This window comes from Cervus elaphus, chromosome 4, assembly GCF_910594005.1.
Source record: "Cervus elaphus chromosome 4, mCerEla1.1, whole genome shotgun sequence".
In the NCBI taxonomy this organism is placed as follows: Eukaryota; Metazoa; Chordata; class Mammalia; order Artiodactyla; family Cervidae; genus Cervus; species Cervus elaphus.
Genome location: NC_057818.1, coordinates 37175730 through 37200604, shown reverse-complemented (window position 1 = coordinate 37200604; position 24875 = coordinate 37175730). Strand labels below are relative to the sequence as shown.

Here is a 24875-nt window from a genome sequence, read left to right as displayed (position 1 = left end):
AAAAGGAAAACAGTATCTTTATTGTGTGTAGTTCTAAACAAACATTCACTGTGTGCACATTCCAGCAGACAAAGATCTTTGTTCAAAATATGCTGAAATAAAATAGGTAAACAAACTCCATTTATTGAATACACAAGAGGAATGTTAATATCACTTGCTCAGAGTGGAGGGTAAAATCAAAAGAAAGAAAGTGAAATCACCATGCTTTGTCTAAACAGCAAATGGAGAATATAGGTGCAGGTGCAAATTGGCCCCTCAAGTTCATGAGTGAGAAGCTAGGTGTGGAGTAGGTAACCTGAAAAATACCTCTGCTTCTTGGAACCTCCCCTCTGAGATCACCCCCAACAAATTACAAACCCAGCTCTCGCAGAGCACAACCGCCAGATGGGACTAAACTCCTCATTACTTTCATGATATTTGGCAAAAGAACAAGATGGTTGAAAGAAAGAAAAAAAAAAACAACAGTCTCTGTTGACACAAGACACATCTGAATCCATTTCTCCCGAGGAAGGAAGTAACCAACATTACTGTTCTATGTTTCTAAAATGGAATTTAATCAGATGGGTATCACTTGAGATTTTAAACATGAGATACTCTGTAAGTAATGACACATCTGGCCTGAAAAGCGTTTTTCATTGCTCCACATGGGAACTGAGAGAGTGTAAACACAATAATATTCTTATTTCACAACATGTGCATCTACGACAACTGCTGAAAGAAATTTACAGGGTCAAATTACAGGTTCCAATGGATTTTTGTTGCAGCTTAAGTGGTCACATGAGAACTAAACACAGTATAAACTCTGTCCCCACTACTTTCCTGTCTTTACAAAACGTAAGTCATTTGGAAACCAAAACCAACTCCTGAGAGACAGAGGCAGGAAATCTTGGGACCCGGCACTAACGTCCTTATTTGGGGGCACTAATTTCCCCTCATCTCCTCTCCTGTGATCTCCAGCCATTATGCTGACAGAATGGTGGGCGCCGGCGGTTAAGCCTTCCTTGGGAATAAACAACCCAACACTCCAGAGACACCCCAGGAGGCTCCGGACAACAGGGACTGGCTCCACCGGCTCTGCAGAGGGGTTTTTCACAACCCATCAATGTCGAGGCTGTTTCAAGAATTCCCATCCATGTCTTAAAACAAAAGTCCTTTTTGATAGATTTGGCTAATATACTGTATTACATTATTGTTTAAAAAAAAACCTCTGCAAACTCTCACACAAGCTCTACCTTTCACCTGGCTGTTTATGTAGGCAGCAGAATAATAATAGGTGGACCCAAAAGTGGTTTTTATAACACAAAGTGACATCACATTAGCAGATCAAAAGAGAGCCCTGGGTATTGGATGGATTTCATGGCTGGCTGAGACAAAGTCTGAAAATCTTTTCCTCTGGCTCTGAATAAAAACAAGTCCAGATGTAAACAGGAAACGACAACCAATATGAAACAGAAAAACATACCTTTTGCAGTGGTCTTTACCTTAAAAAATACCAAAAAACACAAATTTTACTTAAGAATATTGTTCTTTAACATTTCTTCTAAGCCAGATGTTTTCCATTCAATTTGGGGGACTGCCAACACATTTTTAATTAATCCAAGTTATCTTCTGGCTTAGTCTTAGCTCGAATGTTCCCTTTTCCAGCTCAATACTCCTTTGTTCTTCATTTCTACCCCAGTGTGGGCCCATCTCATCAGGTGACTTAAATGATTACAGCAATTAAGTATCAATTCTTATTCAAGGCAACCCTTCTTTGCCTTCAAATTGAGGAGTAACCAAGTCACAACCACCTCTGTTACATAATCATCAAAGATTTTTCTTTCAGTAAATTGTCTTAAAGTGGCATCTTATAATACATACAAAATACTTTCTAAAGATAAAAATTTAAAAGTTAACCCACATCCCTGACATATAAAAGCTGGCCAGAAATCCCCTAAAATTACTCCATAATGTCATAACCAAGTGCACAATTACCAGGTTAATGTTATTTTTATGAATTCTGAATTTGCTCAACGGCTAAATCACAGGATACAAGACCTGGGCTGAACTTTTTCTTAAGGAGTTTGCATGGGCAGACACAGGTTTGCTGCGTAGTTTCCTGTCCTGTCAAGTCTCTGGCAAGCAGGAGAGGGGAGGAGATGCTGAGCAGTGGCCACGGTCCTTCCTGAACCACGCGGTTCCCTGCTGTACGTGACAATGGCTCAGAGCAGACTGGTCATCCTCAAAGGACACAGAGGAAGAATCACCACAGTTGTCAGCAGAAAACTGCCAGTGGATGGTCTCCTCAGGTGCTTCCACAGAGAGGAAGAAAGCAGTTAAATACGCCAGAGAAATGCCTGAACTGAGGAGAAACAGTAATATAATTCTGAATAATAACCTACTCCTCACGGAAACAGTTATCCAAGGGAAAAAAAAAGTAACTACCACTTTTTTTTCCCCCTCTCAATGGAAAAACAACAAAACCACAAACTGGAGCCATGGAGGTAAAATAAGATGAAGTGGAAAACACTCTTGCCCCGCTCTCCTGCTTCCAAATGCCGCTTTACCATGGCAGTTACTTTACTGGGGCAAACAGAAGATCAAATACTGTATCTTTGATCAATTTGGAGTCTCTCACTTCTATAAAATGGTAAATAAAAAATTGCCAATTGATTAAAAAACAGCAAAATCCTTTACAAAACTGTAAAGCCCTAAAGATATACTTACTTGCATTTTACCAATAAAAGATGGTAACTTTAAAAGAAAAAAGATGGTTAGGAACTGGTGCCAAATCAAAAAAAAGGATGAAGTTTTAGTGGTTCTTCTGAACTCTTGCCCTTAAAGTTGTGTTTTTCAATATTTTTCAAAGGAAAGATTACTATGAATTCACTCTATCATCCTAATTCATCTCTCCCTCTCCCTGTTTCTCTCCACTCCCAATGAACAAAAGGGAAGCAGAGTTCTGCCCTGCACCACCATCTGATGCCTTAGAGGGTGGCAAGGGCTCCTTGCTACACTTGGTCAGTTTTAACAATTACAAACAAGGAAAAGGGTAATTCTGCAGTTGTGTTTTAAGTCACAGATGTGCAACCTGATGCCATGAATTAAAACCTCTTATGATAAATAATAAAATTAAGTCATAATTTAAAAAATAGGAACATTTACTTAAAAGAAAAAGGGAAAAAGAAATGCTTCAAAACCAGAACGTGACACGCTGTTAAATATGTCTAACGTGCGTTCGAAGCACTGGAAAGCAGGCAATTTTACCAAAGGGAATGCCACAATGACATGTGGACTGTAATCATAGAAGACAGTTCTGAAACATAAAGGCGCTCATGAAAAAGAGTAAAGAGAGGAAACAAAGGCAAGGATACAGAAAAATGAGCAGGTGCTTTGAGAGTAAGGCTCTTGAGAAATGACTTGGACACAGCCGTGGAGCTGAGGTGGATGTCTGGCCAACCATCTGGGTTCCAAGGGCTAAGAATACAAATGGCAGGACTCAAGAAGAGGGCACCGCTGCAGGCTCCAAGTAAGTCTCTAGTTCTTGCTCCCAAGTGGAAATGCTCTCCAGATTTCAACAAGGTCTCCTCAGGAGGACTTGCTCTCTGCCATGTAGTAACGATACAGAAAACCTAAGAGAATAGCACCCACGATGGGGAAGATCCAATACGACCAGTAGCTAGATGTTCAAGGGGGAAAAAAACAATAAAATTGTGAACATTTCATACCAAACATTCCCTATCATTCAACATTCATATTTTAATACTAAAGTATTTAAATACTTTCACATTTAATATTCAAAATTCTTTGATTTGGAGAAATAAAAAATAAAAAAAAAAAACCAACAAAGATTTTAGTTAAAGTGAGAGTTCAACAATAATTTTAAAAGGACTAAAAATGGAACATATAGCATGATACCAAAAAAAGATAATACACACACACACCTCAGTATGTGTTTTCACAAAGACATAAATGGTTATTTCTGGTTTATGGGATTACAGATAGTTTAAATTTTTCTTCAAGACTTTTCACATATTCAACAATTAACATCCTTAAACAGGAAAAGGCCACCATTTTATGTATATAATTATCAATGTAGAACCAATGATACCTAATACAATTGCTGATAATATTATATCTGCCCCAAATTATTTTAAAAATGTAATCCTCACAACAATCCTATGAAATGAGTACTATTATTATTCTCATTTTACACATAGAAAACACAAGCTCTGCACCCAAAATCACAAAGGGAAGTTAGTCAAGCAGCTTGATTCCTATCCTTGTTTGGATACTAATAAGGACACACACACACACACACACACACAGAACATACTGAGGGTGCTAATAAGATTAGGCAAATGGTTCAAGAAGGCTGGCGTAAGAAGTCCTGCAAAGAAACTCTCCTCAGTTTCAGGACAGTCATTATTCTCCTCAAAATAAAGAGAATTCCCTGGTGGCCCAGGGGTTAAGACGACTCACTTTCACTGCGGTGGCCCTGGGTTCAATCACTGGTTGGGGAACTAAGATCCTGCAAGTCACATGGGACAGTCAAAAAAAAAAAAAAAGAAAAAAAAAATTCCTTCTTCTCTATTAGAACTTATTAACACAGCTCGTTTTAATCCAAATGACCTGGCTGCACCTCCACTTAAGACATATGCAGTCTTAGTACTAAAAGTCTTTGAAGTCCACAAAAACCAGCTGTGGTTCAATAATAAAAATGATTCCTTTTGTCTGAACACGCCAGGCACTTTGTACATTAAATTATGGCAGAAAGCTGTTCTGGACAAGTTTAGAATGTCAGCCAGGTAGCTTTGCTTAAAGACACAAGCAAGTCGGTCAGTATGTACAACAGCTATATGGCACAGGGAAACACATAAAAGTAATCTCCCCAAAAGAGGAATGATTTCAGGCACCTTCCAGGGCAGCCCAAGAGGCAAAAGAGATCAAAAGCAGGACCCTTGACAAAACACAGAAGATAAAGCCTTCAGTGCAAAAGACTAAGAATGGAGGACCATCAGTCCTCAGATGATCCTTTGTCACTTTATGACCACAGAGAAGAGAAGCAGAGGCAATGCACCTGTACTTCAGCAAAGGAGAGACAGGTTCAACAACAACCTCCTGCCCGTAAGACAGAACTCTATCCATTCAGATTTATCCAGGTTATTGCCTGTAGCTGTGACTGTTATTTTTATTGGTTTGTAATATCCCACTGTGTGAATATCCCAGAATGAATTCATTCATCTTACTAGTGAATGGTTATTTGGGTTGTTTCCAATATTTTAATATCTTGAATAATGTTGCTATGAGCATTCCTGTAATGTGTTCACTGGTATATATGTATACACATTTTTCTTGAGTGTATATATACATATATATATCCCTAGAAATGGAATTGCTGATCAAAAGTTACTATATCATCAAATTTACTTGATAATGCATAAACTGTTTTCCATAGTGACTGTACCCATTTACATTTCCTCAAGATCCTAACAGGGCCTAAGAATATTGGTAATTCACTTCCTAAACAACTCCTCTTATTTTTAGAATTTTTAATTTTGGCCAATCTGATAGGTGTGAAATATACCCTATGATTTTAATTTGCATCTCTCTGATGACAAATGAAATCAAACCTTTTTTTTTAATATGCTCATATTTGTGCTTCCTCTTCTGTAAGGTGCTTAAATCTTTTTCTCATATTCTACAGTTATTTTTTAATTGATTTGTAAAAATTCTTTATGTATTCCACAGAATAATTCTTAACCAATTTTAAGTGTTGTAAAAGTCTACAGCAAGTTTTTTTTTTTTTTTTTTTTTTACAGCAAGTTTATGGCCTGTATTTTCAAATTCTTTATGGGACTTTGGGCTGAGTATAAATCAGCTGAATTTACTAACAGTTTCCTTTAATTTCCACTTTTTAAAAATATTCTGACTATCATCTCAAACAAAAAAGACATGTTAGTTTTATAGGGGCGGGGTGGGGGAAGACATATTTTCTCTATGAAATGCCTTAAGTGAGATCTCAGAAAGATGAAACAGCTCTATATAATCTCTATAAATTTTTATAAGCCAAGGATTCTACAATTATCTCAAGTAGAGACACTATTTAAGGGATGCCAAATGTATACTTTTCAGGGCTACTACTACTGTATTAGCAACATTACTGCAAGGGATATAAGGTAAACCTTTGAGAAAACTCAAACTCCTGAATATGACTGCAATACACAATTTTTTTCTTTTGTAAAATGTAATAACAGCACCCACATTATAGGTGTGTTGTGAGGATTAAAAGAGAGTAAGTTTTTAGTGGAAACTGCACAGCTGGGCTGAGCTGCAGAGACTGTGGGTCTGACTCAGGAGTGATACTTGTCCATGCACTCCTGCCTCTTACTACCTATGACTTTGATTAATGTCACAACGAGATTTAAAAGTTACTCAAGGCAAGAACTTTTTTTAGATTATTCAAGATTACTGAAACTGGAAAAATTAATTTTGCTAAAGCTAAGAGACTACTGATTTGCAATAATTTTGACCAAAAAAAAGAGAATGAGTTGTCAAACTATACTCTTTAAGTTATGTCACACATGTGTATTTATGGCCACACAGTATTTTGGAGCATAAGAAAGTCTATTAAGGAGATACCAACCTTTTGCATGTATTGCTTTTCGGAGGTTCCTGAAGAAGATGCATATTTAAAAACAAACAAAACCAAAAAAAGATTAACACAGAGTATATAAAACTTCTCATGCATATTCATGTAAACTATGAAACTAAATAACAACTTCATTTTTCATGTAATTTGACGTTTGCAAGTATCCATATGTATAGGAAGATGTGCAGTTCTTTTTCTGATAATATACTGGCATTCTCTAGTAAAGAATCACTATGAAAGCACACAGAAATGACCTAAACTCTTTTTATTTATTGGAAAAAAAATGCCATTGATACAAACTATATTACAATAAATTAATGAACTCATTTGAAGTCACAATGATATGCCTAGTTTAGCTGGGCTTGCCAGTGACAGTAGTTAAAATCAATTTCCTGAAAGCGTATTTAAAAAAATAAAAACTCCTCTCTTGTAACAGAGAGATCAATTGGGAAATGCTCAAAAGCATGCAGATGACTGCTCTGTGACTTAGAAAAGCAAACTGGTTTACTCTCTGAAATCATAATAATTAAGATTAGAGATCTTAGGGCTTTTCATACTGAAAACAGGAAAAATGGGGTTAGGGTTAAGAACATACCAAAATAAATTTTTTTTAAAATGTGGAAGTAACTAATCAAGAGGTACTGATACATCAGTGACAACACTGATGAACCCTGAAAATGTTACTTGACAAAACCAGACAAAAAGACCATGTATTACATAAGTCTATTTACATGAAATGTTCAGAACAGGCAACCAAGAGGCAAGAAAGTAGATCAGTGGTTTCCTAGGGCAGGGAGAAGAGGATCTGGAGGGACACGGAAAATGACTGCTGAAGGTTACGGGGCTTCTTTTTAGAGTGATGAAAATGCTCAAAAACTGATTTGTGATTATGGTTGCACAACTCTAAATATACTAAAAACCCTTGACCTGTACATCTTAAATAGGTGAATTGGATGAAATGTGAATTACATCTTAATAAAGCTGATACCAAAATTTTAAATTCAATTTATGTAAACATCAAATGAACTTATGGATTTCATTAATTAGTTGTAGAGTACAAAAAAGCATGCTAACTGACCGCCAGAGGACAGTAACCCATTAGCACAGGTTACTGCTGCCCGAAAGATCATCTCTGCCAATAGTCAGCAGTATGCCAGGGTATGAACACATAATTACAGTTCTCAGTAACCTCCAAGAATTCCAACAACCCTACATACATACTGGCCTAGATACTTTAGAGCAGACCATGAGGTGAGTTTTAGCTTCCTACATTCAGAACATTGCAATGCAAATGAGACCATGCCTGAAACCTGAAAGAAATTCACCTACAGCCAAATAAAACCTCTAGGAAGTTTTAGATAAATCTTATTACTTTACTACTATATTTCTTTGAGACCCTGATGATAACAATCTGGGATATTTCTCCTTGAGTAGAATGAGTCAGGCTAGTTAAAACATGTTACTGTCAATCTTTGAGAAATACAGCAAATGTTTTGCAGAGTTGAAAGGTGGGAACAGTACTGACGGTTGTGTCTGCATCTCATTTATAACACTGCCTTTCAAAATATTCCACTACAGTAACCAAAAAATGATTGAATTCTATGAAGAAAATGTCCACGGTCTTTTATGCTTTCATTATCCACAAATATACCAATGATTTATAAAACAAAAAATGTAGAATTAGCATTTTTTTTTTAAAAAAAGAAGGTAATCTGAAAAAAAAATAAATAAAAAATAAAAAAAGAAGGTAATCTGAAAGGCTTACATGAGCATAATGAATAATAAATGTATCACTTTGCTTAACCTATAAAAACATTAAAAGCCATTAGTTCATATAAAGGAATTCTCTAGAAGTTTTTAGCCTCTTTTACAACCACAAGCACTGGGTGTGTGCTAACTCGAGTGAACCTCAGACAATGCAGTAAGCAACCCAGAGAAGAAAGAGGGGGGGAAAGAGAGGAGACATACCAAGACCATAATATACTGAAATGGTAATAGTTCCTAACAAGCAATTTTTAAAAATTTAAAGATATATGGTTTGCATCCTTCCTTCCTACCACTCATTCCTCCTTTTAACCAAGTACCTCAACCCGTTTTAAGATCAAGCTTTCCCTGAATGCAAAAAGAACTACCCTAACACTGGAGGAAAGAGAAGAGAAAGCAGCATATCCTCTTTAGAATACTGACAGCCAAATAAATGCCAAAGCACAGTTACTCTGCTTTTAATCAACTATAAATGAAAGAGTTGTTTAAGGCACTGCTCATGGTAGCCAAAAGTGCCTCAGCCAACTTAGGAAAGAAGCCAAAAAAGTTATTTTTAATTTAACAAAATTAAAAAGAAAAATGTTCTATTAATACAAAACCTTTCTTCGAGTCTACCTTTCTGTTCTCACCATGCATAGTTCTCATTTCCACTCCAGAGCTCTGCGCCGAGTCTAACAGATGCTTAGGTAAAATTCCTACAGTTTATGATTGACTTTAATTTACCCCTGTGGGTGTTCAGGCATATCTTGGCTGCTTATGTTCTTGCCCACACGTTAATTTACATGCAAGATTGGTCAGGAGAAGGCACTGGTCTCCATCTTTGGCACAGACAGTAGTAACTACAATACCCTATGATTTTAGTTACAAAAGAGCAGTTCAAATCCAGAGTTCTTCTACCAAAAGCTTTCCCAAGTAATTAACATCCATGTTTCTTTCTCCTTCAACAAGTCCGGAATACACTTCCAAACAACCACCTCGAAGTCTACTCTAACTTTAATTCAAAATTAACAGAAATTAACTGTTTAAACAAGGTGGTTCCTCAAGTTCAAGATTCAGTAAGGCTTTAATTCCCTTATGAAATACATAAATAAATACATGCACATACATATAAATACTAAACAAAGGAAATACTTCATAATTTTTGAGTAACCTTTTTATTAATGCTGATTGTAACTGAAATTACATCTGGTATCTTCAGGCTCCATGCTAAATCAGTTTCCTCACTTGTGAATTGAAAAGTTCAGATCAGATGAACCTGAATTCTAAAGTCATACTCAATTAACACATTTCTCTGACCCAAGGGCATTGTAGTAGCAAAACCTATAAGAGCAGACTTCTAAAGATGAGAGAGATGTTGACATCATGCTCCCACATCCAGGAAGACTGAAGGAGCACCACAAAGAGATGCTTCTATCTCACAGTAGAACATAAAGATGCGTTCTTCCAGATGCTCTTCTGATATGCTTTCACGTGGTTAAAAGAATGATAAAGAAATCTCATAACTGGCAAACATATGGGAAAGGATTTAGGGATCAGTGGGGGGTGATTTCACTATGAACCCTGTTTAGGGAAAAAAACAGGAGAACACATTCTTAAGGAATGATGTATTTTGTCACCAGAATATAAACATAGGAAGCAGTGAGTCAAAATTATGGTTATGAGGCATTCAAATATATATACATTCAAATATTATATATATATAATATAATACAGTATATTATACATATACTTTCAAGCCTAAATAGCTTATATTTAGACTTTCAGAGATTTAAATAAAAGGGAAACATAAGAAGCTTATATGTTAATTCCTAAATTGAATATTTGCCATTCCTAGAGGATTCCAAGTATTTAAAATTGGAAGAAGTGGATTTTAAGCCACAGGACACCTTCAACAAATTTAATGAGTATCTGGGTGGCCTGGTAGTTTTTGTAGCTTTTTATTTAGAATAGTTTGGTTTGTATGTGGCCAGAAACATGAAAAACAACTTGGGAACTTTGTGCTTCAAACTACTGCAAAGGATTCTCCCCTCAGAATACAAAGGACCGTCGGTAACATCAGCTCTCACTACGTGAATTCCAATGCGAGGTTCACCGTACAATCCAGGAAAGCTGAGTTTTGAAAGTACATGATGTCAATATATTCATGGCCATATGGTGTGGATCTTGAGGACAGCCTTCTCATGAAGCTCCAATGTACTAATATTTCCTTCTAGATGAGAATACAGTTTTAACAACTACTGTCTTGTAAAGCATAAACGCCTGGTCAGCCCAGTCATACAAAAAATAGTTCCCTGTATATAAGGGCAAATGCAAACATGGAAAACACCTGCTGAGACAAATTTCTACACGACTTTCTCAAGAACTCATTGTGACAAGATATAGAAGATAACACAGAAGGAAAAAATTAACACACTCAGAGACTATTCTACTTATCACCACACTGGAGGGCGGATTTGAAAAAGATGTTACCCTTGTCTTTCTGACATCTTGTTTTGCAAAACTACCCGTCATTCCTAAATAAAGCATTACAAGGAGACACACTAACCCTTGAGATTTCTCAAGAAGGGTATTTTGTCTTTCAAGAGTGACCTTGCCATTATAGTCTGCTTTATTTCAAAAGATTATGTTACAAAATACAAACGTTAGGTAAACAAACAGTCAACAATGAAACAACCACACAAAATTCTTTGGTAAATAGCAAGCACTACTCATCCAAAGGCATATCCATTTCAAATATTAATAAATTGGGTTGTAGGTATGATAGGAATAATTAACAATTCTTAAAAGGAAATTTTTAGTATGCTGCAACCAACTACATAACAAAACTATAAAGTACGTGTTCTTTTTAGTTTCCCTCTCAGAAAAGAGGAGGTAAATGGAACATTATGTATGTTCCTGGATGTACCTATAATAGAAAACTCTGTATAACAAAAGCCTGTAGAGACATCTGGGAGAGAAAAATGTACCTGCCTTTAAATGCAATTTACAAATTGCTTCTAACATAGATGGAACTGACTAGATTTCAAAAGTTAAATTTCTTAAGTTGAAAAATGAAGTTTAAGAAACATGCTAAGCTTTTATAGAGACAACCTTAGTTGCTTAAAAAGATGTTTATAAATTGATAGGAAAGTCACTAAGGTAAAATGCTTTAGTAGAAAGAAGCAAGGGTCAGAACAGTATGTGCAAGATTTTTAAAGGATGGGGTAGTTGGTCTGTTGGTCAATCCACCTGCCTTCCACCCATCCATTTACATTTACGTATGCATAGAATCTCTTCAGAAGAGTAAACGAGAAAATGGCAGCTGGCTACCTCAGGAGAAGGGACCTGGGAGACAGGGCTGGCGACGGGAGTCCTTTTTATAGTATACTTTTTTGTACTATTGAATTTTTAGCCATGTACACCACAAACTTCCCATTCAAAAAACTTAAATGGAAAAATGGTCAAGTTACTGGGTCTATTCACTGCAGTGAGACTTGACTAGTGAAGCAGTTGGGAACTGTAACCTAGAAAATACCTGCTGAATAAATGAATGAAACAGTACCCCGTTTTTTGGTCAGGTTGCATCTGTATGTGACCTTATCTCCTGAACTGAAAGTAGACTCATGACTGATAAAGATTCTAACCAAGAATTAAATGCATAATCAAGAGACATCACTGACCACAAATGTATCTTGGTTACTTGCAGCACAGTAGACAGGCAAATGGGCACAGAACAGTTTCTAAGGTGAGTTTCCATAAATCAAAAGCAGACCAGAAAAATGTTAACTCAAATGTGAACAGAAGACTGATAGCTCTCGGGACACGGGGACTAATTCAGTCGAGAAGAGATTTAAGAGATAAAAATGTTTTTAATTCTAGTTATCTTCAACTGAAGCAGCTAAGAAAAACATCCGTAGTCTCTAAGCTTTTAAGCTTTGGTATTGTAACAAACACTTCAGGGTCTTGAACCTCAGGCATTACAAGGAAACAAAGGTGACCATCCGTGTCAAAGCAAAAGTAGTATGAAAAGCAGTTTCTAAAAAACTGGGGAAAAGTTCCTGGTTTGCACTCTGGAATAGCATGTTTTAGGTGCTTTAAAAAAAGGTTTTTTTTTTTTTGCAGGGGTGCAGAAGTAGTTTCAGACGGGGAAGAGATATGGAGTTGCGGAGGGAAGAGAGAAGCAGAGAAATAAAGGAAGAAGGGAAATGAAAACTCTGTCCATAAGGCGGAAGAAACCTCTAAATGAGACATTGTAAAAAAAAAAAAAAACCAATTCTTTACAGAGGTTCTGAAACCTTAACCGAAAGAATAGTAGTGCAATGAACTTGACATTTACTTCTTCATGGTAAATGTAAAAAAAATTAAGAAAAGAGATACCTGCAGCCTAGATGCAGAAAGGCTTATTTAAAACTCATGTAAGAAATAAATTTGAAGGCGCAAGAATTTCTTCCTGGAACTAAAATCAGACTGGACTATATAAGCTCTATGACAACCTATGTAGGTGGTCTTGAAAATTTTCCCAAAGGTTTCCCTTGGCTGGTCTGCCTGAAGTACAGCAGTGTGACTGGAAACACTCAAAAATCAGACTCTCTATTTAAAGGAGACTGTCCTTTGAGTACAGCAGACATGAGGAAAACAGAGCCTTGAAAACACTGCCCTTAATCACTGTTTAATTTAAGCCGGGCTGGGGCCAAACTACATTTGGAGACTTCTAAATTCTTAACAAATTTCATCAAATCTCACCAGCTGAAAGGGTTTCTTTTTATTTCTTATAAAAAGTTCAAGGCTCAACAGTTTTAATTTATCTGAGACATCTCTAGTTACTTCTTTGATCTACAGAAGGCAGACAGTGCTTTCCACAGAAGAGAATTGAAAGCTCCCTAAAAGTTTTCACATGAGAAGATGGGCATGTCATTCAGCCAAATGTCTGGCACTTGGCTACCTGGGTTAGTTAAATGCAAACTCCCACCTCCAGAGAGCATTAATCAGTAGTAGTAATGGAAACCCAGGGAATACGCACTTCGGAAAACATGCCAAGAGATTCCAATACAGGCGGTACAAGGAACAGAACTGTAAAAACACTGCTCTCCATTCCTAAGAATGGTCCTAACTACATATATACCACCAAGGAAGAAAAATGGCAACAAGAAGCAATTTGTAAGACTTCTGGACACTAGAACTCCCCCCCCCCAACAGATTTTATTTGTTTTAATATAAAAACTGCTCTCAGGGTGCTGTGAACAAGTGAGTTATGGTTCCTGAATTAAGGTACATCTCCTGTACAAACAGGCATATCCCTCAAACCAGATGTTGACCTCTGAGAGCAATGGTTTCTGGACATTTTCAATATACCAAACAAACTATGCTTAGTTCAAATTTTATCTTAATTACACAAGTGAAGATTCAAGAATGGATAGTACACGTGTTAGGAGGAGGGGACAAACAACTACCAGTGCTTGCAAAGCATTTAAGGAACCACTTCACATCCCCTTCATAAACAATTCAACAGTTCAGAGTAGCAGAGTGCAACAAGATGGAAGAGTTAATTTACACAAACACTCTGGATGGTGGGGGAACAGGTGGCAGAATCTGTCAAGCAACCTCTTGAGTTGAAAGAATCCGTGTGTCTTGGCCAACTTTGCTGTCACACAGGTTCAGTAATTCCAGCTCAATGTGGAAAGGGAAGCTAGAAGGAGGAAAAGGGGAAGGAGCATCGCCTCCATGAAGTTCTGGTGACAACTAACTGTTGCGTCTTTAAATTAAGAGGGTAGAAGAGTCGAGGAAAACAGAAAAAAAATGAGGGTATAAGGGAAGTGAGGCATCCAGCTTGTGGGAAACAAAAAGGCATTCAAATTTTCTTCCTGGTACATTACGCAGTACACATTAAAGTTTTCAAATATTTAATCTTTTACTTTTGTGGTATCACCGAGTGAATGGGAAGGGTGTGTAGACCTATTTGAGTCCAGACAACAGGGTAATGGGGACAGAAAGGTCTGTTCCAGTTGATTACTCAATTATTCCAGTCTACAACTTGTTCTAAGACTTGCAAGAATAAATCAACTTTCCAATTCTTTTTCCAACACAGAAGCAATTATTATCACCTATACTATTGAATGTAAGAACACGGGTCATAGCTTTAGAGTTTCAATTTTTTAAAAAAATGAACAGAGGCCTGAACAAAATGTTCCTATTGTTCAAGACTCTGCTACTTTTTTCTGAGATGGTACTGGACGCAATTTCCTGAAAAATGGGATTTTTGCTTGGAGAGAAACATTTCTTGTTAAAATACTTAAAAAAAACAAAACCCAGCAATTCCATTTGAGTAAATAGAAATATAAACACTTGAAACACACAAGATAAATAGAGGACTTCTTACCTTGCTCCCACCTCCAGGTTTAAGGTCATTCTGTTTAAAGAGGAAAATAAATAATATTTTAAGACACATCCAAACAAACTCATTACATGCTTATTTCTAACTCTGGGACATGAGACTACCTTCTGGTAGCAATCCCCTAGGAGATGTCAGTGTCTGTAGAAGGGTCCTGCCACGACCCCCTACCTCACCCCTGCATCCCTGACTCTGAGCACATCACAGTCCCTTGTTAGAATGGCATGGTCCACAGTTACCACTTTTAGCAAAGAATTTGCAAGAACAATCAAAGCACTATTTTAGATCATGATATTAACCTCATTACAAAGAAACTTATCAACTAAAAACCCACTTCCAAAATCAGTTCCTTTTCAGAGATCCTCTATGTGCTGATTTACAAATAAGAAGCTTCAGCTTAGCACAGTAAGGCTGGATGATTTTGGAGAAAATTTAGCCTAATGGCTGGGCTGAGTGAATCTCCATTTTAGTCATTCATTCCTCATCACGACCCGTGGCTGCTAGATAGCTTCCTCTCTCTTACAGGCACTCCTAGCTCAGCTGGTTCTTACCGGGTGAACATCACCAATGTAGTACTGCTTGAGCATTTCTCTGGCGTCAGAGGAGTGGCCTACATCTTCAAAGCTTTCAGTTGCATCTCCTCCAGCTTGCTCCATCAGAACCTCTTCTCCGCCAGGATGCTACAAGAAAAAGATATTATTAAAGTAAGGGCTCTCTGAAAAGCTAACTGATATAAGCTCCTCCCCCGCTGCTCTCCTCTTTTCCCTTTTCTCCTTTAAAATGGCAGCAATGGGATGAAACAGCATGTATATCCTGTGACAGGAGCAAACGGGATAACACTACATAATTCCTGTGTCTTCTGGCCAAAAATGCATACTGTGGGTTCAATTATGGGGAAACCTGGGAAAACCGTAAACTGAGAGACATTCTACAAAATGATCTGCCTGTGATCTCCAAAAATATCAAAGTCAAGAAAGCCAAGGAAAGACGATTACTCTATTCCTGGTCTGGGATGATTCCACATGCTGCGGGCAACTAAGCGCACGCGCTACAACTGCTGAGCCCGGTTACTGAGGAGCACGGGCTCCAGGCCCACAGGTTCAGGAGATCAGTCACTGCCTAATGGTGATGAAGTTTGTTTGGGGTAATGAAAAAGCTTTAGGAATGGATAGCAGTGTTGGTTGTACAAACTGTGAGTGCACTTAATGTCACCTAATGGTACAGTTAAAAATGGTTACAATGGCAAATTTTATGTGTACTTTACCACACACACATACAAAGCTTGGTTTACATACCTATAATTAACATAACCCAAAAATTTACTTTTGTCTGAATCATAGCAAAATAAAACAAGTAAGACCAAAAGAGTCTGGATGTTAGTGAACTAGATTGGTTACGGGTGCTATTCAAATCTATCACACAATCATAAATTTCTCCCTATTTTTATTAAGCAGATCTAACATAAGGTGGTACACATTCCCCACTTTTTTCTGCTTTGCTTTTAAGTCTCATATGAATCTGCAAAAAAGATTCTTCTGAATTTGACAGCCTTTATGTTTTAAGACTAACGGATCTTGTCTTAGCTTTTATTGTATAAGCAATTAAATAGCATTACAAATATTTCAAATAAACTATATGGCAGTCAAGATCATAAACTTTCAATTGATGAAACAATGCCTGTGATGGATTCATTTCTATTTCAGTCCAGCAATAATCAAGTGAAATACTTTATACAGATACAAAGGAAACTTGGTGAGGTTCTTCTGTGAAGGGTTTTAGTAAATTCACAAAGCATGTGGCAGGGAGCAGGGGAATCTTTCAGCTTTTCATTAAGTTCATGTACTAAGTATTTATTGAAAGGAGGACAGAAAAGTCATATTTTAATACAGAAAAGAAAGAGGACAAATTGCTAACATAAAATAATATTTCTAGATTGCTAATTCTATGGAACGGATAAGGAACAGATGGACAGAAAAGAGAATGTGAAGAATGCCAGTTACAGAATAAAAATCTTGTTGGGAAAAAAATTACACGAATTCTCTGTGAATGGAAATTCCATGGTGATGTAATAAAAATGTAACAATAGGATATGCTAAAGACCACCTGACTTGGAAAATGAAATCTAGAAACATTAAGATTACAGAAGCTGCAAAATTAGGCCAGGCTAGCCAAACAGGATTAGCAGAATACTAATCATCAAAATAAGATATGGAGGTTAAAGTTTTGGAGAGGATTAAAAACTACTTCCTAAAAAATAGTCTGACAACTCAAAGAAAGATAAGAGACCTGGGTGGTGAACAGCAGGAAACGGTGCGGGTCCACAGGTATTTGCGTTTGGATTAGAAAGAACCTCATAAGGCAGCGTGTCACCTAGGAGAGGTTAACTTGATGGCTGCCAGAAAGAGTGTAACTTTGGCAGTTCCAACTGCTCAAGGTCTAAATATCAGGTCTGCAGATCCAAACATAACTCATCCCCACCAGATGATACACCCTTATTCCCCACCATGTTAGGTCCTACTGATACAGATTTTCACAATTCCTTAGGCATCTTCATGGTGTTTATCACAACTGCAATTGTTTATTTAATGTCTTCTTCCTCCACTAGACTATAAGCTCCCTAAGAACGGGAACCATGGCTGTCTTACTCCTGGCTACATTCCTGAATATAGTACAGAACCTGGAACACAGTGAGATCTAGGGGGCGCTCACAATGCCCTCCTCCACTCCCACCTGCCCTCTCTCCCTCTCTGGCATGTAAGCTGCACAAATACACACACCAAAGTCAAAGTGTCAATCAGGGCAGCTCACCTGGACAGTGCTGGAGGTTAAATTTTGCCTCATGTTATTTCTAGCTTTCCCTAGGACTAGCCACATGGACCTGTTTGAGGAAAGAAAGCATACTTTCTATAGATTTGTTAATTCCACAAGCTAGATAACGACGAAATTGCACTTCATTTGACCAGTCTTGGAGAAAGACAGTAAGAATTGTGCTTAGTCAAACTCTGAAACTTCCAGGGGGTACCCTAGGGTGGCACCAAGCAGAGCCCACATTCCGTCTTTCCTAAGGCAAGACTACTCTACCATGCACAACAACTGCTTGTGCACAGATCTCACCTTCCCGGCAAGTCCAAAGCATCTAATTCATCTTTACATCTTCAGGGCATCTGCTAGTTACTATGCACTCAAAAGATGCTATAGGAAACAACGTAATTTTTAATTATTAATAAAAACAGCCACTAATACTTACTGAGCTCTTTATATCAGGTACCATGATAAGTCTTTGTATGAATTACCTAAATTAACTGTCTCAACAACTCTGTGGAGTAGGTACTATAATCTCCATTGAACAGATGGGAAAAGGTCTTCACAGAGCACATTTTCCTAAAGTTACAGTAAAGTAGGAAACTGAACAAGACTCTTTAACCCCACAGCCCACATCTAGTCATCAGAATGTTTTATATACCAAATGTGTGTGTATATATACATGAATGTACATGTACATATATATATATATATATACATCTCACCAAAATTCCCTTCAAAAGACACCTAAGAAAACGAAAAGGCAAAATACAGACTGTGAGAAAATATTCACAATACATATTTCTAAAAGGACTTGCATCCAGAATATATAAAGACTGCCTTCAAGTCAGTAATAAAAAAACAATACAATTAAAAATGAGCAAGACTGAACATACACTTTACAAGACACACACAAGGCCAATCAGCCCTTGAAGATGCTCAAAATCATTAGTCATCAGGGAAAAGCAAGTTAAAACCATTATTATATACCGGCACACATCTATCAGAATGGTTACAAGTGAAAGCACTCACAATCCATCATGCGTCAGTGAGGATGTAGAGAAACTGGAAGACGGACACATTGCTGGTGTGACTGTAAAATGATGGGGCCACTCTGGGGAAAAAGTCTGCCAATTGCTTCAAATGTAAAACAAAAACAAAAGAAAACAAAAAAATATGACCTATGGGAATTCCCTGGCATCCAGTGGTTAGGACTCAGAGCTTTTACTGCCAAGGGATCCCTGGTTGGGGAAATAAGATCCCACAACCCATGTGGTACAGCTAGAAAAAAAAAACAAAACAAAAAACAGCAATCTCACTCGTAGGTATTTCCCCAAGAGGAATGAAAATGTGTCTACACACAGATTTGTATATGAAAAGTTCACAACAGCTTTATTCATAATAGCCAAAAAAAAACAAAACAAAAGAGGAAACAAGCCAGTGTCAATCAACAGGTGAACAGCTAAATTTTAGTATAGTTACAGTGAATAAGCACTCAACAGGAACACGCTGCTGACACACAGAAAAAATATAGACGAATCTCACAGATACGTTAAGTAAAAGATGTCAGACACAGAACAAAGCATATTGTTTTGCAATGTGAGAAATCAATCACTGGTTGCCCAAGAACACAGATGGTAGAAATGTTTGAAACAGTGATGGTGATGGGGACTATACAGGTGAGACCTTTGTCAAAGCTCATGGAATTCCACATATAAAATCTCTACATTCTGTTGTATGGACATTAGATCTCAATAGAGTTGACTTAGATGGGGGAAAAATCTACACAGCAAAATATTATTAACAACCCAAATGCTTATAAATAGAAGACTGCTTGAATAAATCAGAATCAGCTCAACAATTTCTATGAATAATAAGGAAGTGTTCCAGATGTGGATGTGGAAAGACTCCTGAGATATACAGTTATGTGAAAAAGGCAAGGCATGTTATCAGTTACCTTATGGGTGGGGGGGTCGGGGCGGGGGGGTGGGGGTGGGGGGAAGAATGAGAGGATGAGAGGAACTACATTCACTTTTGCTTGCAGGCACAAAACAAAACTCTGGAAAGATTCACAAACAGTAGTAGTTAATTTTAGGAGGTGGTGATAGTGGGCAGATGGGAAGAAGGCTTTGCACAGTATACCTATATGACCTACTCAAAAAATTAAAAACTTACCTGGGTTCCAGAAAAAAGATGCTAGTTCTAACTTCCCTCTATCACATTCCCACCCTTCCAAATTATGTCTAAGATGTGGAAGAAGGTGGCTGTAACACAGACCTAATTCCATATTCTATAGCCACGAAAAAAACAAAAAAGAGACAAATCCTAATGTCATGGGCACAGGCTATCTGGTCAGACTGCTTGTACCACTTAGCATTATGACTTTGTGAAAGTTATTTCTCTGCTCCTCAGTTTTCTCATCTCTAAAATGGGCTATTAAGTGGATTAAAAAAAGCAAGTTGTTACGATAATAAGCACCTAACACATACTATTACTATGACACTGAATCAATTAATAGACACTATAACTTGATTAAGGAATACTATGATTCTATTTCTGTTTAGCAGTCAGTTCAGTGGCTCAGTCATGTCTGACTCTGCAACCCTGTGGACTGCAGCACTCCATGGAAGATGGAGGATTCAAATTCTCGGGATTTAAAGAGTTCCTTTCTTCCCTTCTGTATTGTTTTCCCCTTCAATTTATTCTCAAAACCTCAGCAAAAATAATATATTTGAAATAAATTCCTTCAATGTCACCCCCACCTTAAAACACATCAGTGGTTTTCCATTTACTTATGGTATGGTTCACAAATCCATACCACCTACCCAGCCTTGCCTGTCCTGGCTCCTGCCAAGTTCTCTGGCCATTCTTGACCTTTACTGGATACACTAAAGCCACAGATGCTTTCAGTCCCACCAACATGCCAAACTCTTGCTTGACTCTGCAAATGCCGTAGGAATGCTCTTCTTTCATCTTCCCAAAGCTAGTTCCCTCTCATCAATGAAAAGTCATCTTCACAGAAGCTTTCCCAGATCACTCTTATTAAAGTAGACTTCCCCACCATGGCCATTTTACTTTCTCAACTCCTTGCCTGGCTGTTTTTGCTTTGTCTCCCTTAGAAGGGTAGCATCAAGAGGGCAGATCTATGTCTATTTTTATGCTACCAGGACCTAGTACCACAGCACTTGAGAAGACTCAGCACTCAACAAATGTTTGCTGAATGAATAAAATGCTATCCCATCTGTGAAGCAGATCCTAAAGCAGTACACCCACTCATCCCAACAGTCACTAAAAAAATACATAGAAAGCTTTAAAACAGCATAACAGGTTATTTTAGGTTACTGTTGTCAGAAATGGTTAATTATATATAAGACAATGGTTTCCCAACTTTTCCCATTTGTGATACAGTAGTAAGAATATAAACTGAAACGAAGTTCACAAAATCATATTTACCCTTGCTAAGATAGATGCACTTTGATATTTTGTAGTCAATGGCACAGATATTGTAACCACTTCTACGTCATTTTTTTCAAAACCACTAAGTAACAGAAATACGATGTGTATGATTGCAATGTTTTGGTTTTTCATTTGTGATTTCAATAAATTAAATCAATACCACTGACTGAAACCTATGAAATTAATCTATTAGATAATTCAATTATATTATCAATCCTAAATTATCACATTCAAAGCCCAGAGTAACACTCTAACCATATTCATTAATCAAAAAAGAAAGCAATCTATAAATGCTAGATATTCAAACGAGGAAACTCTTTCTAAGGAGGAGCCCCAAAGTGAATTCAGATTGGAAAGAAAAGGATGAAAATTGATGTTTCTTCCTGACCTGATCTAACAACAACCCAATTCCTCCAGACCTGCAAGGCAAAAACCTCGGTCACCCTTGACTCTCAAATTCAAGGCATCATTAAAAAAAAAAAAAAGGCATCATTAAATTTATTGGCTCTACCGTCACAGCACATCCAAAATCTGGCACTTCTCACTACCCCCACTACCACCACCAGCCTCCTAACTGGATTCGAGTGTTCCTTCAGTCTCCTCTCAACAGGGCAGTCAGTAATGCTTGAATAGTAAACCATTCAGTCACATATTACTGGTCCTCTGCTCCACTATGCTTACCCATCTCAGAACAAAAGTCAAAATCCTTTCTAAAACCAGCAAAACTGTACATGACCTGCTCCTCACCTTGATCATGCTGACCTCATCTACTACTCTCCCGCCACCATAACCTCCCTCACTGTTCCTCAAACACACTGGACATACTTGCACCTCAAGGCCTTTGAACTTGCTTTGAACAAGCTCTTCCTGCTGATGTCCACAAGGCCAGCTCTCTTAACTTCTCTCTGGCCTTTACTTTAATCATCTTAATAAAGCCATTTCTGGCCACCATATCTAAAATTTCAACCCTTCATCTTCATGCTGTCACTCCATACATGTCCATAGTCCTCTTCTCTGCTTCACTTTTCTCCTTAGCACTTGACTTGGAATGAACAAGAACAGAGGGACAGAGACTCTGGAACAGGATAAGTGAGAATGGCGAACTGCAGGTAAAGATCTGCAAGTCAAGCTTAAAAGGCCCTGCTGGCACACCTATGATGTCTCTGGCTCCATCAGCATGTGGTGAACCAAGCTAGTAACTGTTCAAGATTAAACTAATGTCCACTATGTGCACTGAGTGTTCCTTCCAAGTTCATTATCTATTCTGAATTAATCAACAAGAAACTGGGGGGGGGGGGGGGTGGGTAGAATGAAACCATCCTGGCTTCCCATTTTGAACTATGCTTTACTCTGCTACAAGCCACACTGGAAACTTATGAGGCATACACCATAATACAGCTAAGACTAGAATTCCAAAGTATTGCTATGTAGACAAAAGAAACCAAGGAATTTATCGAACATACCCTGCCACTAATCAGTTGCCTGACCAAAATCTTTCTGAACCTGTTTCTTATATTCCTGCTAAAATAAGGATCAGTACTATCCAACTCACTCTCAATTAGTTACTCTGAGGCTGAAGTAACGGGAAAGCACTTTTAAAAGTGTTTAACTGCCATAAACCCCACAAATACAGGAAGTTACTAAATGCTAAGACGTTAACTTCTTGGCCACTAGAAAGATTTATTAAAATCAGTGTTGTATGGGGGGGGGGGGGACTTTAAGTTTAAAAATTTTTTTTAGAGATTTATGAATCAGGATGTAGAGCTTTGTGCCCTAGGCCCCAAATTAATAGAAAAAAAAATTTTTTTTACTAGTATATTTGCGTCATAAAGAGAACTAAGAGAAATAAAACTTTTTCTCAGTGTTAGTAGGTTTATATTATACAAATATGCCCAAGAAATTAACCATTAGATTATTAATCTACTGCTCAAAATAAAAATATACACATCAAAAATAAACCACCAAACACATTTACATTAAAAAAAAAAAAAAAAATCCCAAACCCTCAGGGATTGGGAGTGAAAGGAATGACAACAAAAAAGCACGAGGGAAATTTTTACTGTAATGAAAATGTTCTCAACTGGAGTTGTGATTACATGGGTGAATACATTTGTCAAAACTCATCAAACTGTACATTTTAAACATGCCTGATTTATTGTATGTAAATTACACCTCAGTAGAGTTAAACACATTAAAAGTATATTTCTTTAAAAAAAAAAATCACTTAAAAAAAAAATCACTTGCACCAGTCTCAAGGAGAACTTGTAAAACGTAATACACATGCTTGATTTACAAAAGAGGTAACAGAGTCTGAGTCAGAGCTAAAAAAAAAAAAAAACCAACTCATAATCTCTGGGCTCAAGGTTTGCTCAAAATAGGAAAAAGAAAGGCAGCATGATGGTAGGAAGGGAGAAGGCATCTCAGCTTCTTCTCAAGAAAATTAAAACCAAACACTGGTATTACTTCAGAAGTGAAGTGAAGTGAAGTGGCTCAGTCGTGTCCGACTCTGCGACCCCATGGACTGTAGCCTACCAGGATCCTCAGTCCATGGGATTTTCCAGGCAAGAATACTGCTTCAGAAGGGACAGTTAAAAAAATGAGTAGAGATCTGGCGCTTTCAGACCTAGGTTCGAATGACTCTAAGCAGTTAGGTGAGAAACTCTGAGGCTCGGGTTTTCTTTCTGTAAAATGGTGATACCGGTGACTCAAAAGTTTAGACAAGCAAACAGTAAATGCTCAACATGTGACAGAAGCATATTATCAAAGGTACCAGAACTCAGTGCCGGAAAAAATGCACGCAGACCCAAGGTTCCCCCCCAGCCCCACCAAACTCGGTCTCGAAGGGTCGCGGTCCCTTTTGGCACGCCTCTTCGTCCTCAGCTAGGCCTCACTTCCCTCCCACACACAGCCTACCAGCGTTTCTGGGCCCGTACTCCCTCAGCGCAGTCCACCTCCTGGGCCCCACCTCGTTAAGAAAGCGGCTGACATCGTAGACTCGCCCGTGGATCACCAGCCATATGTCCTCCGGGGAGTTGCGCTTCGCCACCTCCTCCAGTCGGTAATAGGTGACGGAAGTCTCGACTCCTTGCTCTTTTCCATCGCTGCCGCTTGCTACCACAGTCGCCATTGGGCCTGAGATAACCTCTTTTCCACCGCTATTCCGGTTTCCACTACCAACTTCCTGGAAGTCGACCTCCCGCTCCGTCCTCACCGGCTTCCGTAACCGGGGCAAACCTGTCAACAGCCAATCACGCTTACGAATAGCTTCTGGTTCGTTTTCTTTTCACCAATGAAACGAGGAATTCTATTTCAAATCCCACACACTCCTCGCCAGCCCCTAGGGGCGTGGGCCTGGTTCGAGGTCCAACTAACCAATCAGGCTCACCCAGCCCCTCCAATCTCACCAATCAGATACCGTGATTTTGGAAAGGCGCCTAAGAGACACGTCCGTCTGAGAAAGAGGTTTCCTCTTCAGTCGGCTTAGGTGCTGCGCTTAAGTCGCTTAGTCGTGTCCGACTCTTTGCGACCCCATGGGCCAAGCCCGCCGGGCTCATCTGTCCATGGGGATTCTCCAGGCGAGAATAGTGGAGTGGGTTGCCATGCCGCCTCCTCCAGGGAATCTTACTAACCCGGGGATGGAACCCAGGTCTCTCGCATTGCGGGCGGATTCTTTACCGTCTGATCCACCAGGGAAGCAGCTTACAGACCTGCAGAATTCTGGAAGACGGGGCAAAGTCACTCCCGGCTGTGACCTGGCGAATCCAGTCTCTTTAAGGCTCAATTTCCTCTTCACCAGTAAAACGGGCATGATAATCTCTACTTTTATAGAGAAATTTGGCCGATTGAGAGAGAGAA

At 38.3% G+C, this 24875-nt stretch overlaps 1 protein-coding gene across 1 annotated transcript; it reads right to left on the bottom strand.

The window, feature by feature from the left end:
* LOC122691900 (cytochrome b5 type B) lies at window positions 1–24224 on the bottom strand. The gene is made up of 5 exons (XM_043898945.1): window positions 23986–24224; window positions 15314–15442; window positions 14751–14780; window positions 6626–6654; window positions 1–3658 (listed from the first exon to the last, which is right to left on the bottom strand). Exons 1-5 carry the CDS (start codon window positions 24145–24147, stop codon window positions 3568–3570), a joined length of 441 nt encoding a protein of 146 aa, XP_043754880.1. The 5' UTR covers window positions 24148–24224; the 3' UTR covers window positions 1–3567.
* Window positions 24225–24875: the final 651 nt, after the last annotated feature.